The sequence below is a fragment of the Medicago truncatula genome, chromosome 3 (genome assembly GCF_003473485.1).
Source record: "Medicago truncatula cultivar Jemalong A17 chromosome 3, MtrunA17r5.0-ANR, whole genome shotgun sequence".
Taxonomy (NCBI): domain Eukaryota; kingdom Viridiplantae; phylum Streptophyta; class Magnoliopsida; order Fabales; family Fabaceae; genus Medicago; species Medicago truncatula.
This window is the reverse complement of record NC_053044.1, coordinates 22,362,898-22,380,777: the sequence shown is the minus strand read 5'-3', so window position 1 is coordinate 22,380,777 and position 17,880 is coordinate 22,362,898. Positions and strand designations below refer to the sequence as shown.

Here is a 17,880-nt window from a genome sequence, read left to right as displayed (position 1 = left end):
TATCTTACAAAGTGACAAAACAAAAGCACTCTATTTGACAAATCACCTTTCTGAATAATTTTTCTCTTCAATTTTCATATAAAAGAGGGAAGAAGTGGAATTGTCGGTTATAAACCTATATGTAAGATTGTCTAAAATCACAATATTTGGAACAGTTGACAACATGTATCCATTCATTCCCAAACTTGTATAAAAACAGTCCAACAGTTGTACAGTATTTGCTCAGTTTCGAAAACTATATCCGCGAATTGCAAAGAAATGCAGAATCTTCTACATTAATAATCACCTAATTAAGATTGAAAGCCATTGAAAAGGATCAACTATTCTTTGTTTGGATATTTCTCATTACAAAGCACTATTTGCTGGTAAACATGATTTTGTGGAATGTGTTTGCAAATAAAAGTATAAGGAAATAATTACAATTTTTGATTTAAAAGTGGACATAATTGATTGATTGAAGTGACAAACATCCAAACAAGACTAAGAAAAGGCAGGAAAGACTTGGAATTGTAACCGTTACTAATTTTTTTCGTTTGCTCTTTCCTTCTGTAATGAAAATCAAATTTCATATGGGATTTAGCTATAATGTAAAATTATAAGCAACAAAGTTTCTGCACAATTTCTTATTCTGCAACTATCCGCATAAACTAATATATAGAGAGATATACATAACATGAGCAACATTAGAGAGTACAACCCCAAGAAGAGTAGTCTAGTCACACATGACCTCATCTGATACAGCTCTTAACTAACCTCAGTTTCAGCGAAAGCTATTTAACTTTACGATCAAAGTAACATAGAGATAGTCACCCACTCTATCAACTAACCGAAAGTACGCATGCCTCCATTTCCTAATAAGAAACATAGAACCACAAATCCCCCAGAAACCTACTGCAAATCCCACTCCCATGCCTAGATACAATGACTCTCTTATAGATTCATCATCTTCATTCTCTGTATTTCCAGGATTTTCTTCTTCCGTGGTACAGTTATTAAGAGGAGCGCCGCATAATTTTGGATTGCCAATGTAGCTTGATGCATTAAAACTTTGAAGTTGCGTTGCTATTGGGATTTTTCCGTCAAAATTATTGTATGATAAATTCAAATAACCCAAAAAAGTTAAGAGAGACATGCTCTGAGGAATTTCACCACAAAGCTTATTATTAGAAAAATCGAGAGATTCCATATTTTTCATGCCTCCAATCGTCTTCGGTATAGTTCCAATGAAATTATTGTGAGATAAGTTTAATGTTTGAACTTTAACAAGCCGAAATAATTCCAATGGCACTTTTCCAGACAAGTTATTAGCTGAAAAGTCAATAGTTCGCCTATCTGGTTCGATTTCATACACATAATCTTGACCTTTTGTAAACAACTCAATTGGAGCATTATTCCATTCATCCACAAAATTAGAAGTAACCATATGAGTCAAGTTATAAATGCACTCCGTTATAGATCCTGAAAGTTTGTTATGTGCAAGGTCCAAATGAAACAAATTAGTGAGATTGAATAATTGTGTTGGAATACTCCCTTCAAATTGGTTACCTCTCAGTATGACTACTTCTAAATATTGTGGTATGTTCAATGGTATGGTTCCAGAAAATTCATTTTCTCCCAAGTTCATGAATTGCAATTGTCTCCAATCGGAGAGGTTTACTAGAACCTCACCAGACAGTCTATTACTCCACAAGTTAATGTAAAATAAATATTCCAAGTTCTTCCAACTATGTGGAATTGATCCTGAGAAGGAGTTGTAAGACAAATCAATTCCATAGGCAAATGACAATATGTTTGGGAGTCCTCCTGTGAAATTATTGTGATCCAGCCTTACCACGTAACCAATTAGTGATAGGTTTGATATGTCTTCAGCAATTGAATTGTTTGACAAATAAAGTTCAACCGGTATTCTTTCTATAAGGTTCAAGAACTTCTTTCTATCTACCAATGAAATTCCCGCGCTCGATATGTCGAGATATTGAAGTGTCTTCTGTGTATATATCCAAGATGGAAAGTTTGGGCCTTGATATGTATTTCTCAAAGACAGGTGGGAGAGTTGAAAGGGAGGAACCCAATCCAAATCAATCTGGATTACAAAATCTGAATTACGCAAGTCTAGATGATCTAAACTAGAGAGTTTGGAAAAATGTAAATTTGAAATTTCACCAGAGAAATTATTAGAGCCAATAGATAAGTAATTTAGGGAAGAGAGATTTCCTAGAGTTGAAGGAATAGATCCTTGTAGTTGGTTTTCAGAGAGATCAAGTTGTTGAATATGGGCAAGTTGGCCTATTTCTTCTGGAATTGATTCTTGTAGTTGGTTATAGGAGAGATAAAGGTCTCTCAAATTTTGAAGGTTTAGCAAGCTTGAAGGTATCTCACCATATATATTACTCTGTGAAAGGTCAAGATAAGTGAGATCTTTGGTAAGATTAAAAAACCCATCAGGTAAATGAGAGGTGAAGTTGTTTAAAGAAAGATCAAGAGTTACAAGTAAAGACAAATTCAAATACTCAACAGATGGGAAGTTGTTCAGGTTACAATGACTCAACTGTAATTCTAATAGTGAAGGAAGTGTATTCACTATTTGAAGCCAATTGGTTTCCTTATGAAGATGAATTCCACTAAGGTCGAGATATTTCAAGGAAGAATGTGGAGAAAGCCAACCAAGATTATCCATGTGAAGAGGACCGTGATCATGATAACGGAAGGGGGATAAGTCAAGGTGGAAAAGGTTAGATGAATGTGTGAGGTTGTGTTGAATGGATGGAAATCTTATCACATCAAAATCATTTGAGCTCAAATCCAAGTAACTGAGAAACTCAAGTTCTAGAATACAAAGATTCATCTCACCTTTCAAAAATGGCTCATTGTCAAAATTAGATTTTCCAGTGAGATCAAGTTTTGTAACTCTTCCGGTAATGTTCTCACAGTGGACTCCTTCCCAAGCACAACAATCTATTTCGGTTGACCACGTTAATATCCGACCAAGAGTGTCATTGATTCCTTTTTTGAAGGTTAAGAGTGTCTCTCGATCTTTCTCATTGCATCCAACCACTGTGTGATTGCTGCACGAGCTTTTGTAGAATGTGGTTATAGATAAAAGTAAAAGCAAAAGAAGTGAAATTTGTGTAGTAAGAATGGTCATCATGAATGATTGTTTGAATCAGAGAAGAAGATGTAATTCAAATGAAAATATGATTTGGTATGAGATTTTAATGTGCTTATATAAGATATTGAGTTATGGGAAAGCTTATAAAAAAAAATTGGAAAAAAGTTTGCTTAAAGTGGGGGTCTGATTGTTAGAAAAATGAAATGAAAAGGCTCCAAAACTACAAGACTTTGAAAAGGCCGAGAAAAAGTAAATGAATGTAATTGATCATTGTTAGAAAGACGATGGCTTGCATAAAGCAGTGGAAGACTTTGAATTTTGAAATCATTAATTTGAATGGCTTGGTATGTGAAGTCAGTGACATGACATAACTGAGTGAGTGAGTTTGGTAGGAAAATAAAAGAATGTTAGCTATTGGAAAAAACAGTGGAAGACTTTGAATTTTGAAGTCAGTGATATTATGAATGTTTGAATCTTATGTTTTAATATTTGCTTTTTCAAATCGCCTTAAAGCCTCTACTTGTGATACTGCTTTTTCAAATTGACTTAGTTGTGGAAATTACAATCTGTCAGCAAGTGATGTAATTTTAATGAATTGAGAGTAATACATTTATTTTTACCATAGGAGGTTTTTCTTTATCTTTTATCTCCAGCTAAACTTTTTCTTTCCTCTTTCTTCCAACTTCACCTACTTGTTACTGTGCGCCAATTCGTTGGTTTCAAGGAAATTATAGGAGAATTTGTAACATTAATCGGTACGGAAGTATCAATTCACAGTTCGCAGCATATCAAGAGAATTATGTGACTATGATACTTTCGTGGCATAGAGATGTAATATGAAGATTTTAATACTAAATATTATCACCATTGATATTTGATACAGGCGCTAGATTATCATAAAAATGTGGAAATTATGTAACTAAGATTTTTCAAGCATCTATATATTAATTATCAATATGTGAATGCAGACTTCTCCATTTTATCTTATATAACAATATTGGCCTTTTCACACAATTAAGAGTTGTAAGAAGCAAAGTTTGACTCACGGAACTGATATGCTGTTAAAATTTGCGGCTAGAAAATTAAATTTTGGATCGACGGATGGGTAAAATTGGAGCCATTCATGCACATTTTTCCCATATTATATTTGGTCGTTGCCAACAAAAACTTGACAGTGGCAGAAGTGGGTTTGTGAAATGATGATTCATGGAACTGACAGCTACCTTGGCGACGATCATTATTTAGTTGGGAAGAAACTATCTGTATATAATTGTGATTATGTTGACTGTTATTTCTTTGATCAAGAGAGAAAGTGACACATATGTGTGGAAATACGACGTGCTAGGTGGCTATACTGTTAAGGCAGGTTATTCGGCATTACACCAGAACGCGTACAGCTTGGAGTATGATGATGAAGTGGGCAGGGTTATTATGTGTGTCTGGTGCAGCGCTGTACTATCAAAGGAGAGGGTGTTCGCATGGAGAATGTTGCACGATAAGCTCATCACTAGAGTAGCAGAATCTTGTCAACATCTATTTTTCGAGTGTTCTTTCTCGTATTCGATTTGGAGCTCAAGGGCGAACTTGTTGGAATAGATTCACGAATTTTACACTGTTTGGTAAGAAAAAATTTTAAAAAAATATACGTGTTATGGCTGGGGTCAATGTGAACTGCCAATAGACCATAAGTAACAAGCATAACATATATTAATATTTTAATATAAACAATTTGAATTTTAATGTATGAAATGATTGATAATAATGATCCACAAGACACTAATTTAAGGAAAATGCAAGTGAGTTGTAATATCCGCATGTGAGATTCAGTTAGATATCGATACAAGTTATTTTATCCTCGGAACTTTCAAGTGAAGAGCAAAATAGTAATTGCAAGTAAGACTTTTCATGACCGAATTATATGATTACAACGGATTACGGGGAATGAAATATGCCGCTTAAAGTTTTTACCGTATTTTTTTATCAGATAAATTAAGTTAAGAAGACCAAAAAGGGTAAAATGGTCATTTTCCCTAAGTGGGGTATATATAAGACAAAATATACAAAAAAAAGTTTCCACACTTTTCTACCACATTCTCTTACCCAAATCAGATTTTTTTCTTCCTCTTCTTCTCCCTACCTCACGCCCCTTTCCCTCTTCTTCCCTAGTTCACCAAAAATCATCACTTTTTATGCAATCATCAAGTTTTTGTGTTTTTCTTGAATTATTGTAGAAATGGAACCTTTAGACAACTCAATCTTTCTCTTATCCTTTCCTAAGAAGTTCATACAAGAGACTCATAGCATGGGTTTAAGAGGTTAAAGTGTGTTGGTAATCATGTACCAAAAATTTGAAGCTTTATGTTGTGTTTTGAGCATTAGAGGCAAGTTTGAGCAAGATTAATGCAAGACACAAGAGCTAGGGTTTTGGCTTGGCAAGAAGATTGAGGTGAGGGCTGTTAGTAGCTTAGTATTGTTGTTGTTGTTGTTTGGAAAGAAAAGCTAGAGTCTAAAAGTCATAAGTTGTTCCAAAAGCTTTCATAGTTGATTTTTGGAATTAATATTGTTAGGATTGGTGTAGAAATGGATTAGGAGCTGTGTATACATGTTTTATTTGATTCTGGAAAATTTGAATTGAAATGGAATTGTTTAGAGGTCATAAGCTGTCAGTTAAGCTGTTATGGGAATTTTGTCTTAAATGACTAAGTTGTTGATTAATTTGCTGTAAAAGTGATTCTTAGGGCTGATTATACATTTTGGAACTGTTGTGTTAATGGTTGGATCGAACTTAATTTGATAGAAGCATAAGTTTTTAATTAAGCTGGTTGGATAAAAGCTTAAGTTGGAATTTGAGCTGTTTCAGGTATAGTTTTGTGATGACCAACTTAGGGGAGGTATATTATATTGGTATATGAGTAACGGTAAAATGATAAGCTGTTTTATTAATGACAAAAGTGCTTAAATGGTAATTAAGCTGGTTTGGAAGTGCTTAAGTGGCCAAACAGTAAACTTCTGGTGCAGAGACTGAAATGAGAATTTTTGTACATGGTCGATGAAGTAAGAGTGGAACACAAGTGAGTTGAGATGTTTCAAAAAGGGTAAAAACTATAAGCTAAGGCATAAGTTGTTTTGGAAAAGTGATTATGGAGTATTGGAGATCGCAAAAGCTGCAGATTGTTGATCAGATGCTTTGCAAGCATTTCCAAAAGTATTTCAAGGTGAGTTCCTTAGTTAGTTAACTCTCCCTTTGGATAGTTTGAATCATGTCATTGAAATGGTGCTATTTACTTTTACTCAATACAATCGAGGTTTTAATGGTTATGCAAAGTCATGATAATGTGAATGAAATTGTATATGATATGAATGTTATGAAAGTATTAATCATGTGAATTGGTTCTTGCAATAAAACACTAAGCAAGACAATTGATGTATATACAAATATAAATTATTTGAAAGAAAAATTGAAATGAGTAACATGCTCAAAGAAAAAAAAAGAGAAAAGAAAAGGAAAAAAAAAATAAAACAAATGCGAAAACTCCGTTTGCTACAACGAAGAGATAATGTAGCCTATGAGGTACGGCTCATAGTAAAAAATGTGAAAACTCCGTTTGCTACAACGAAGAGATAATGTAGCCTATGAGGTACCGCTCATAATAACAAATGTGAAAACCCCGTTTGCTACAACGAAGAGATAATGTAGCCTATGAGGTACGGCTCATAGTAACAAATGTGAAAATGTTACCGTCGCTACAACGAAAAGATAATATGATCTATATGCACATAGTGAAATATATAATTAATGACATGAACTTTAATTTAAGAATTTTGATTATGATTCTGATTATGATTATAAGTATGTGTATGAATAAGAATATGAAATTATGATAGAATCGTGATAGTATTCTAGGTAGTGATCCTAGCTATCCCTGATCGTTAAATTATGTAGCAAAAAGACTGTATAAACCTGAAATGGGTTGAGATTAGAACAGATGGCGATCCTAGGTTCCCTGATATTGCCTACAACCTAGGATAGGTGGAACTCACTGAGACATCATGTCTCACCCCGATCCCTTTTATTTATTTCAGATATTCAGGTTACTATACGACATCATGGTTCGTGATGAAGAAGCAGAAGTCGATGGACCATACAAAGTTCACGCCAGTAGTGTTATTTCAAAGGTATAAGACGAGAATTTTCTGTATCTTATTCAAAGGAAATTTTTGTTGTTGAAATTTTAATGTATCCATTGCCAAGTTTAACACTCATGCTAGATATCCTAGGAAATTTCTAGTAGGGGTGTTACATGAGTTATCGCAATGATACTCTATTGACAAATTTGACTGAGTTTGGAAACTTTGTCATTGCTTCATGCACAAATGTACCCTGTTATTAAAAAAAAAAAGGACTATTTAAAAATGCATTGATGCAGAAGTCAATCTATGAAATATATGAGTGGTATAGATATTTGAACTCGAGGAAAATCAAATGGACATTAAATTATTAAGAAAACTGGCAGAACCTTCACATACAAGATATAAAACTGTTCAATGAGCAAAAACTTAACACCAAGTGAAAAATGAATTCTTTATCATATATCACTTTCTGAAAATTCTGAAAATAGTTTTATTGATGTTACTTTTCAGGACAATTAGTTTTTAAAAATTAGAAGAGAGACCAAACTAATACCTCTAGAACAAAAGAAAGCAAACACAGTACAACAATATTACTTTTTTCTTTTCTAATGCAATCAAAGTTTCTACATAAACTCAATATTCCATAATCATCTACATAAAACCCATAAACTGAGAACATTATCCAAAATCACTTTATTTAACAAAAAACTTAATGACATGGATGCATTGACCAGTTGACAGCCTGAATGAAACCATTAACTAACTTGTATAAAAACTTACAATTCAACAAAAACATTACAACAAGTGATACTCTATATAAAAACATTACAATTCTTGTATATTAACACTTGGCTCTGTTTGAAAAATTATATCAACGATTTGCATAGCAGTGTAGGATCTTCCACATACATAATCACTTGACAAAATATGAAGCAAACAAATTGGATATAAGTTATGCATAGAATTACAAAATAAAGAAAAATACTCTATCATGATCAATTCAACTTAAATTAGGTTCACTAACCTTTACTAGCAGAAGCTCAACTTCAGCAAAAGCTATTCAACTTTACCATCAATGTTACATAGAGCCTGTTACCCACTCCATATATAAAACGAAAGTATGCATGCCTCCATTTCCTGATAACAAACAAAGAACCACAAATCCCCCAGAAACCTACTGCAAATCCCACTCCCATACCAAGGTACAATGATTCTTTTATAGATTCATCATCCTCATTCTCAGTAATTTTAGAATTTTCTTCTTCCGTGGTACAATTATTAAGAGGAGATCCACATAATTTTGGATTGCCAATGTAGCTCGATGCATTAAAACTTTGAAGTTGTGTACCGACTGGGATTTTTCCATCAAAATTATTATATGATAAATTCAAATAACCCAAAAAGGTCAAGAGAGACATACCCTGGGGAATTTCACCAAAAAACTTGTTATTAGAGAGGTCGAGAGATTCCATATTTTTCATGCCTCCAATCGTTTTCGGTATTGTTCCCACAAAATTGTTGTGAGATAAGTTTAATGTTTGAACTTGAACAAGCAGAAACAATTCCAATGGCACTTCTCCAGGCAAGCTATTGGCTGAAAGGTCAATAGTTCTCCTTTCCCATCGTACATCAATAACATAATCTTGACCTTTTGTAAACAACTCAATTATGATATCTACTGGCAATTCCTCCGCATCAAATGTAACCATATGAGTCAAGTTATAGACACACTTTGGTATAGATCTTGAAAGTTTGTTTTGTGCAAGGTCCAAATGAAACAAGTAAGGAAGAATGAATAATTGTGTTGGAATAGTTCCTTCAAATTGGTTAGCTCTCAATATGACAACTTCTAATTTTTGTGATAAATTGATTGGTATTGTTGCAGAAAATTCATTTTCTCCCAAGTTCATGATTTCCAATTGTCTCCAATCAGAGAGGTGTCCTAGAACTTCACCAGATAGCCTATTACTCCAAAGGTTAATGTAATGTAATTATGACAAGTTCTTCCAACTATGATGAATTGATCCTGAGAAGGAGTTGTAAGAAAAATCAACTCTATAGGACATTGGTGATATGTTCGAGAGTCCTCCTGTGAAATTATTATGATGCAAATATAACTCGGTACAATTTAGTGATAGGTTAGATATGTCTTCAGCAATCGAATTATTTGACAAAAAAAGTTGAGTTGCTATACTTTCTATAAGGCTCAAGAACTTATTTGTATCTACCAACGAAATTCACGAGCTCGATAAGTCAAGCATCTCGAGAGACTTTTGTGTATATATCCAGAATGGGAAGTTTGGACCTTGATTTGTATTTCTCAACGAAAGTTGGTAGAGTTGAAAAGGAGGAACCCAATCCAAATCAAACTGGAATACAAAATTTGAATTACTCAAGTCTAGTGAAAATAAAGTAGAGAGATTGGAAAAATGTAAATTTGAAATTTCGCCAGAGAAATTATTAGAGCCAATAAATAAGTGCTTTAAGGAAGAGAGGTTTCCTACAGTTGAAGGAATGAGACCACTAAACATGTTCGCGGATATATCAAGGTATTGAAAATTTGGTAGTTGGGAAATTCTATCTATAATTGATCCTTGTAGTTGGTTATTTGAGAGATCAAGGTGTCTCAAATTTTGAAGGTTTAGCAAGCTTGAAGGTATCTCACCATATATATTATTCAGCGCAAGGTCAAGAGAGGTGATATCATTGGTGAGATTGAAAAACCCATTTGGTAAATGGGAGGTGAAGTTGTTTTCATCAAGATTAAGAGTTACAAGTGAAGACAAATTCAAATATCTGATAGATGTTCCAATCAAGAAGTTATTAAGGTTATAGTCAAACAACTGTAATTCTAATAGTGAAGAAAGTGAATTCACTACTTGAAACCAGTTGGTTTCCTTATGAAGATCAACTCCACCAAGGCTGAGATATTTCAAGGAAGAATGTGAAGAAAGCCAATGAAGAGTTTTATCAAAAAAAAGGCTGATAAGTCAAGGTGCGAAAGGTTAGATGAATGTGTGATATTGTGTTGAATGGATGGAATTCTTATGACATCAAAATCATTCCAGCTCAAATCTAAATAACTGAGAAACTCAAGGTCAAGAATACAAAGATTCATCTCACCTTTCAAAACTTTAACGGACGCATATTCAAAAAAATAAGTGCTGAGATCAATTTCTGTAACTCTTCCGATAATGTTGTCACAGTGGACTTCTTCCCATACACAACAATCTTTTTCGGTTGACCACCTTGAAAACATGCTAAGACTATTATTGATGCCATGTTTGAAGGTTAAGAGTATATCTAGATCTTTCTCATTGCATCGAACCACTGTGTGATTGCTGCACATGCATTTGTGGAATGTGGTTATAGAAAGAAATAGAAGTAAAATAAGTGACATTTGTGTAGTAAGAATTGTCATCATGAATAATTGTTTGTAATAAATGGGATTATGATTTGTTATGAGATTTCAATGTGGTTATATAAGATGCTAGGTCCTGGGAAAGCTTAAAAAAAGACAAATTGGAAAAAGTTTATAAGAAAGTATGTGGACAACATTCAAACGGAGGGTCTGATTGTTAGAAAAAATGGAATAGCTCCAAATTAAAACTACAAGACTTTGAAAAGGCAAGAAAGACTTGGAATTATAGAATTTCTTTCAAACCTCAAAATTTTAAACTTGGTGCCAAATTATTTGAAACTTTGGTGCACAACAGTTCTGTTATTATTTGAACTTTTTTGATATGACAAAGGTAATTGCTATAAATATATATCGTATAGACTAAAGCTAAGCATAGAATCTACGAGTGTCATCGATTGACAATAATATATGAAAGTAAAAGTGATTAAATATACTTGTATGTATTGGTGTAATTTTGTTGGAAACCAAAAATATATATTTGTCTATGAGTAGCCTGATTACAATAAACATTTTGTTAGTAGTTGAGTCACATATATGAGCTATTGTTGTTTTATTATATAAAGAAGACAAGATATTTTTGCTCATCAGAACACTAAAAAAATTTAAAAAAAATTAGAAGCTCCAAAAAAGAGGACTTGGAATTTTGAAGTAAGTGATACGAAATATGTGGATATTAGTCTTACAATTTCAGCTAGATTCAGATAGAAGATTAGTTGCATTCAATCAATTGTAAATGGACATTTCAAGGCGTTGCAAGTCCTTTCTCTCAGATGATTTCATGTTTAATACTGTCTTGTGCAATGATTTTTATTAGTGAAGAGTAATTCAAATGGTAGAGAGCTTAGAGGTTACACAAATGATGAATTGTCGCTCTGTTACAAAAACAGATATACTACTCACCAAGACTGAAGGAGTACTATGGCTTAAAATCTTTCAAGTGAGACATTGGATTAGAAATTTGCAATTAAGTGATTAACTGGCACACACCATACTACAGTTCATGTTCCACGCTTACTAAAACCAACTTTATATCTTTATTTTTTTTCGACATTTTACTTGTCTGCAACACCTATTTTTTTGTTTTGACTGAGCGAAAAGATTACTTTACTATTGCACAATAATTAAAAGATTGGTGATGATGATATAATATAGCATTGTTGTTCACAATATTATTCACTATGTTGCAAGCTCGGGTTGTTTACGACAACCGTGTTACCTATATGTTTATACAACATAGCAAGCAATGTTTGCCTTGTGATCACTGTGAGACACAATAGTAATGCCACTAGCCTTCTCTTCTTCGAGTATCAAGACTAATTGATGTAAGAGTTGTTCTGATTTGAACGAGCCTTCATTTAAATTAAAAATTGAATAAGTTTTTGCAAGTAATGAACAATCAATGAAATTTGTTGTATGATTTGAACAATCATGAGTTTCTGCATAATGATTCTCATTCACCTTTCTGCATAATGGCTTATGTAATGATATCTGATTCAACGAAAAGAGATGAAATTTCTTGAAGTGATACAGAATCTTCATCATGGAACTGATAATGATGCTACTAGCACTTTCAATGAAATTCTTTCAAGATAGATTATGATTTATCATGCCTTCAATTGTGTTCTGTATTGTTCCAGTCAACTTAATATGAGATATGTTCAAAGTTTGAACGATTCAAGATAAAATAATTCAACTGGAACTTCTACAAACAAGCTATTAGCAGAAAGATCAATAGTGAAATCCTAAACTTGTAAAACTATTGTGATAGCTATTGTCTATACTGTCTGTTCAAGATTCTAGGTGAAATTTGTGTACTTCAGGTAGAGTAGATAGATCTAGAATCCTATACTTGAGATATCAATAATTGTGGTGCCAAAAGGATAATAGCAGGTGATTTTGTAGAAGTTCCAATGCCTAGCTTTTTGCTGATAGACATGATTTTGTGGAATGTGTTTTGCAAATAAAAGAATAAGGAAATAATTACAATTTGTGAATAAAAAGTGGACATAATTGATTGATTAAAGTGAAAAATATCCAAACAAGAAGACTAAGAAAAGGCAGGGAAGACTTGGAATTGTAACCGTTACTAATTTTTTTCTTTTGCTCTTTCCTTTTGTAATGAAAATAAAATTTCATATGGGATTTAGCTATAATGTAAAATTATAAGCAGAAAGTTTCTACACAATTTCTTATTTTGCAACTATCCGCATAAACTTAATATATAGAGAGATATACATAACATGTGTAACATTAGAGAGGACAAGCCCCAAGAACAGTAGTCCAGTCACATATGACCTCATCTGATACGGCCCTTAATTGCTGGTATCGACAATTATGTCCACGATTAGATTAACATTAATAATGCCCGATCGTCACATGCATAATCACCTGATAAAATATGAAGCAAATGCAATTGATATAACTTTTAAATGGAATTATACAATAAAATAAAATACTCCATCAACTAATCAGTGGATTATGAATGATTAAATACTCTGTAGTCAAATCAACGAAAATGTGAGGTAAAATTAACTAACCTTAACTAGCAGGAGCTCAGTTTCGGCGAAAGCTATTTAACTTTACGATCAAAGTAACATAGAGATAGTCACCCACTCTATTAACTAACCGAAAGTATGCATGCCTCCATTTCCTAATAAGAAACATAGAACCGAAAATCCCCAAGAATCCTACTGCAAATCCCACTCCCATGCCTAAATACAACGACTCTCTTATAGATTCATCATTTTCATTCTCTGCATTTCCAGGATTTTCTTCTTTCCTGGTACAGTTATTAAGAGGAGCTCCGCATAGTTTAGGATTGCCAATGTAGCTTGATGCATTAAAACTTTGAAGTTGTGTTCCGGTCGGGATTCTTCCGTCAAAATTATTATATGATAAATTCAAATAACCCAAAAAGGTTACACTACTAAAAAACAAAAATTAGTGAGGGAAATTTTGTGAGGGAAAACATGAAATCCCTCTCTAATTCCGTCACTAAATTTTGCGACCATGGAATTTGTGAGGAATTTAATTTTTTCCGTCAATAATTTCCCTCGCTAATTTTGCTTTTTCTAGTAGTGTTAAGAGAGTCATGTCCTGAGGAATTTCACCAAAAAACTTGTTATTAGAGAGGTCGAGAGATTCCATATTTTTCATGCTTCCAATCGTCTTCGGTATTGTTCCAATAAAATTATTGTGAGATAAGTTCAATGTTTGAAGTTGAACAAGCCGAAACAATTCCAATGGCACTTCACCAGACAAGCTATTAGCTGAAAGGTCAAAAGTTCGCCTTTCTGGTTGGATTTCATAAACGTAATCTTGACCTTTTGTAAACAACTCAATTGTGGTAGTAAACAAAGAAGTTTCATGAATAGTAACCATATTAGTCAAGTTGTAGACACACTTTGGCATAGAACCGGAAAGTTTGTTATGTGCAAGGTCTAAGAAAATCAAATAAGAGAGATTGAATAGTTGTTGCAGAATTGTCCCTTCAAATTGATTGGCTCTCAATATGATCACTTCTAAGTTTTGTGACATACCTACTGGTATAGTTCCAGAAAATTCATTTTCTCCTACGTTCATGGTCTGCAATTGTTTCAAGTTAGAGAAGTACAATGGAAGTTTCCCCGACAACCTATTACTCCACAGATTCATGACTCTCAGTTCTTTCATGTTCTTCCAACTATGAGGAATTGTTCCTGAGAAGGAGTTGTAAGACAAATCGATTTCAAAGGCCATTGGTGATATGTTTGGGAGTCCTCCTGTGAAATTATTGTGATCCACACTTAAAAACAAACAATTTAGTGTTAGCTTAGATATATCTTCAAAAATCAAATTGTTTGACAAAAGAATTTGAAAGGATATTCTTTCGATAAGGCTAGAGAACTTCTTTCTATCTACAAACGAAATTCCCGAGCTCAATATGTCGAGAACTTGCAGTGACTTTTGTGTATATATCCAAAATGGAAAGTGTGAGCCTTGATTTGTATTACTCAATGACAGGTGAGAGAGTTGAAAAGGAGGTACCCAATCCATATCAAATTGGAATACAAAATTTGAGTTACTCAAGTCTAGTTCATCTAAACTACAGAGTTTGGAAAAATGCAAATTTGAAATTTTACCAGAGAAATTATTAGAGCCAATAAATAAGTAATTTAAGGATGAGAGGTTTCCTAGAGTTGAGGGAATTGATCCTTGTAGTTGGTTATAAGAGAGATCAAGGTGTCTCAAATTTTGAAGGTTTAGCAAGCTTGAAGGTATCTCACCATATATATTGTTATCGCGAAGGTGAAGATAGGTGAGATTAAAAAACCCATCATGTAAATGAAAAGTGAAATTGTTTTCTGAAAGATCAAGGGTTACAATTGAATACAAATTCAAATACTCAACTGATGGGAAGTTGTTCAGGTTACAATAACTCAACTGTAATTCTAACAATGAAGGAAGTGTACTTACTACTTGAAACCAGTTGGTTTCCTTATGAAGATCAATCCAACTAAGGTTGAGATATTTTAAGGAAGAAAGTGGAGAAAGCCAGTGAAGACTATCCATGTGCAGAATAGGATAGTTGTAGGATAAGTCAAGGTAGACAAGTTTAGATGAATGTGTGATGTTGTGTTGAATGGATGGAATTCTTATCACATCAAAATGATTCCAGCTCAAATCCAAGTAATTGAGAAACTCAAGTCCAAGAATACAAAGATTCATATCACCTTCCATGTGATTGTAGATAAGATTAATTTCTGTTACTCTCCCGGTAATGTTGTCACAGTGGACTCCTTCCCAAGCACAAAAATCTTTTTTGGTTGACCACGTTGAAATCCGACCAAAACTATCATTGATGCCATGTTTGAAGGTTAACAGTGTCTCATGATCTTTCTCATTGCATCGAACCACTGTGTGATTGGTGCACATGCTTTTGTGGAATGTGGTTACCGATAAAAGTAGAAGTAAAAGAAGTGGCATTTGTGAGGTAAAAATTGTCATTACGAAAGATTGTTTGAATCAGAGAAGAAGATCTAATTCAAATGAAATTATGATTTGGTATGAGATTTAATGTGCTTATATAAGATCTTGAGTTATGGGAAAGCTTAAAAAAAAAAAAAATTGGAAAAAGGTTGATAAGAAAATGGGGTCTGATTGTTAGAAAAAATGAAATAGCTCCAAGACTACAAGACTTTGAATAGGCAGGGAAGACTTGGAATAATATAATTTCTTTGAACCTCATGTTTTAAACTTGGTGCCAAATTATTCAAAACTTATCATATTACGATTGGAAAATGTTTAATTGATACTATTTTGTGGACAACAATTATGTGGATCACCCTGTCATCATTTCAACCTTTTTGATATGACAAAGGAAATTGCTATGAATACCGCACAGATTTGGCAAAATTAAATTCCAACTTTGTGATTTAAAATTAACAAAGTAATACAAATTGAAATTTATCAACTTCCCAGTTAAATGAACTAACGCCTTGTGTGAACCACCACCATCTGATATGGCAGAAATGGAAGTATCTCAACATTCTTCTATTGAAACTCATGGGGTTATTTCACAGAAAGGTGATTGTAGTGTTGCTGTATAGAGTGCATACCTTACATTATTTGTAGAGAAGCAAAATGCAAATAAAAAACGATCATTAATTTTTTTAGGCAGACTTAATTTTATGAGAGGTGTGACTTGCATTTTCCTTACATTAGTGTGTAGTGGATGATATAGAAACGATCATTGCATATATTAAAAACAGGCAACTTTTTGGTCAGAATGCTTTTCACACAAGGAATGCCAAAATAGCAAAAGGAAAACAGAATCTTGCACCTTAATGAAGCATGAGTAGATGACAGTCAAAGTTGTGGATTGTCGATTACTTCCATTTGATTACACGAAGGATCCATCCCTAAAATTTGTAGTATAAATTATCCTGGTAATTAAAAAAATAATTTAGCCGAGGCTCTCTCAAGGTTCTGCTGAATTTCTATTTGTAATCTCAGGTAATTTTCGTTAGTTGCTAACTTAGTTTGGATGAATTTAGTGTTATGTGATGGCTGCTCTTTTTATTTGACAGTAGTAGCCCCTCTCTCTGTAAGTTATTTCTATTGTAGTGGTTTGATTGGTGGGAGTCTTGGTGATTTATTTTAGTTCTTGTTGTTCCTGCATGGTGTCCCATTTTCATAATATTATTTAGAATACAACATATAATAGAAATGGAAAATAAAAGGAAACAATTTCATCAATAACCTGTAATTATTGGCACAAGCAAGGAAATCACTAATTGAAACAATGGGCATTCTTGAAACCATGTATAGATGAAATGAGGTGATTGGTAACTATGTATGTTGAAAAGAGAATGCATGGAGAAGGAGTTTGAAGAGGTTTACTGTGAGGAAATGTAGCGGGCGCAGCAGTTCAACATCGAGTCATTTTTGGGTTATGGAAATATTTTACTGAAAATGGTATAGTGAAAATAAGAAACGTTTCACTATTGAATTTGATATTGTAATTGACATGATGATGATCAGAAACGGTGAGTTTTGCAAGCCGACCAAAATCAAACTTGTGACATTGAGAGGAGCACACTCCTATGTCCCAAGTCAACACGACATTATTATCTTTGACAGGATATCAAAAAATTATATTGAAGTTATAGTTGATCTCTTTTTTTTTTACTAAAGAAAACTCAGCTCATACAATTAATAAAAAAAGATTGATTACAATGAGGTAAAACCTCAAAATTTGGAAATTAATTAGTCCAAAAAATATCCACCATTACAATTGGGCATGAGCAATCAAATTAATAAAACAATTAACAGCATTTTAATATCGGAGACTGTAGAAACGAATTCACTAGCATCACATTTGTTGCAAATCAATTCATATGACATCTTCACATAACATATTGTAGATTTGGAGGAAGCAAAATGTTAATAACTGAAGTTGCGGATCCTATTCAAGGTGCCTTGGCAGATGCCTCAGCTGCGCAACCTGAACCTCCCAAGGCCAGTGTGAATTTGGCTCATACAGCTTGACAACATCCTGAAAACAACACATATATGTTCGACAACTCCTTCCACTTTGCTATGAATAATGTGACTGATGAAATAGAAAGGCCTACATCTGAAATTTTGAAGGAAATGCGAGTTTCGGAGATTGTTACATGCGACCAGCAAGAGGTAACGTTGCAGGAGGCTGACAGTGATGTACATGCTTGTCAACATC

At 33.4% G+C, this 17,880-nt stretch overlaps 2 protein-coding genes across 2 annotated transcripts; both read right to left on the bottom strand.

The window, feature by feature from the left end:
* Positions 1–470: 470 nt before the first annotated feature.
* On the bottom strand, positions 471–3,166 carry LOC25488939 (receptor-like protein EIX2). Its single transcript, XM_013604226.3, has one exon. The coding sequence runs from the start codon at positions 3,146–3,148 to the stop codon at positions 761–763; it is 2,388 nt and encodes a 795-aa protein (XP_013459680.1). The 5' UTR covers positions 3,149–3,166; the 3' UTR covers positions 471–760.
* Positions 3,167–12,920: 9,754 nt separating this feature from the next.
* On the bottom strand, positions 12,921–14,378 carry LOC11406410 (receptor-like protein EIX2). Its single transcript, XM_024777831.2, has 3 exons — positions 13,754–14,378; positions 13,199–13,591; positions 12,921–13,049 (listed from the first exon to the last, which is right to left on the bottom strand). The coding sequence occupies exons 1-2, from the start codon at positions 14,331–14,333 to the stop codon at positions 13,215–13,217; spliced, it is 957 nt and encodes a 318-aa protein (XP_024633599.2). The 5' UTR covers positions 14,334–14,378; the 3' UTR covers positions 12,921–13,049; positions 13,199–13,214.
* Between the last annotated feature and the right edge of the window lie 3,502 nt (positions 14,379–17,880).

Bases quoted from the DNA above. Each gene is read 5' to 3' on its own strand.
- LOC25488939 (XM_013604226.3), bottom strand. From the start codon at position 3,148: ATGATGACCATTCTTACTACACAAATTTCACTTCTTTTGCTTTTACTT.
- LOC11406410 (XM_024777831.2), bottom strand. From the start codon at position 14,333: ATGAAAGAACTGAGAGTCATGAATCTGTGGAGTAATAGGTTGTCGGGG. The intron at 13,592-13,753 runs TGACTCTCTTAA...AATTTTTGTTTT, and splicing joins TGGTGAAATTCCTCAGGACA to TTAGTAGTGTAACCTTTTTG.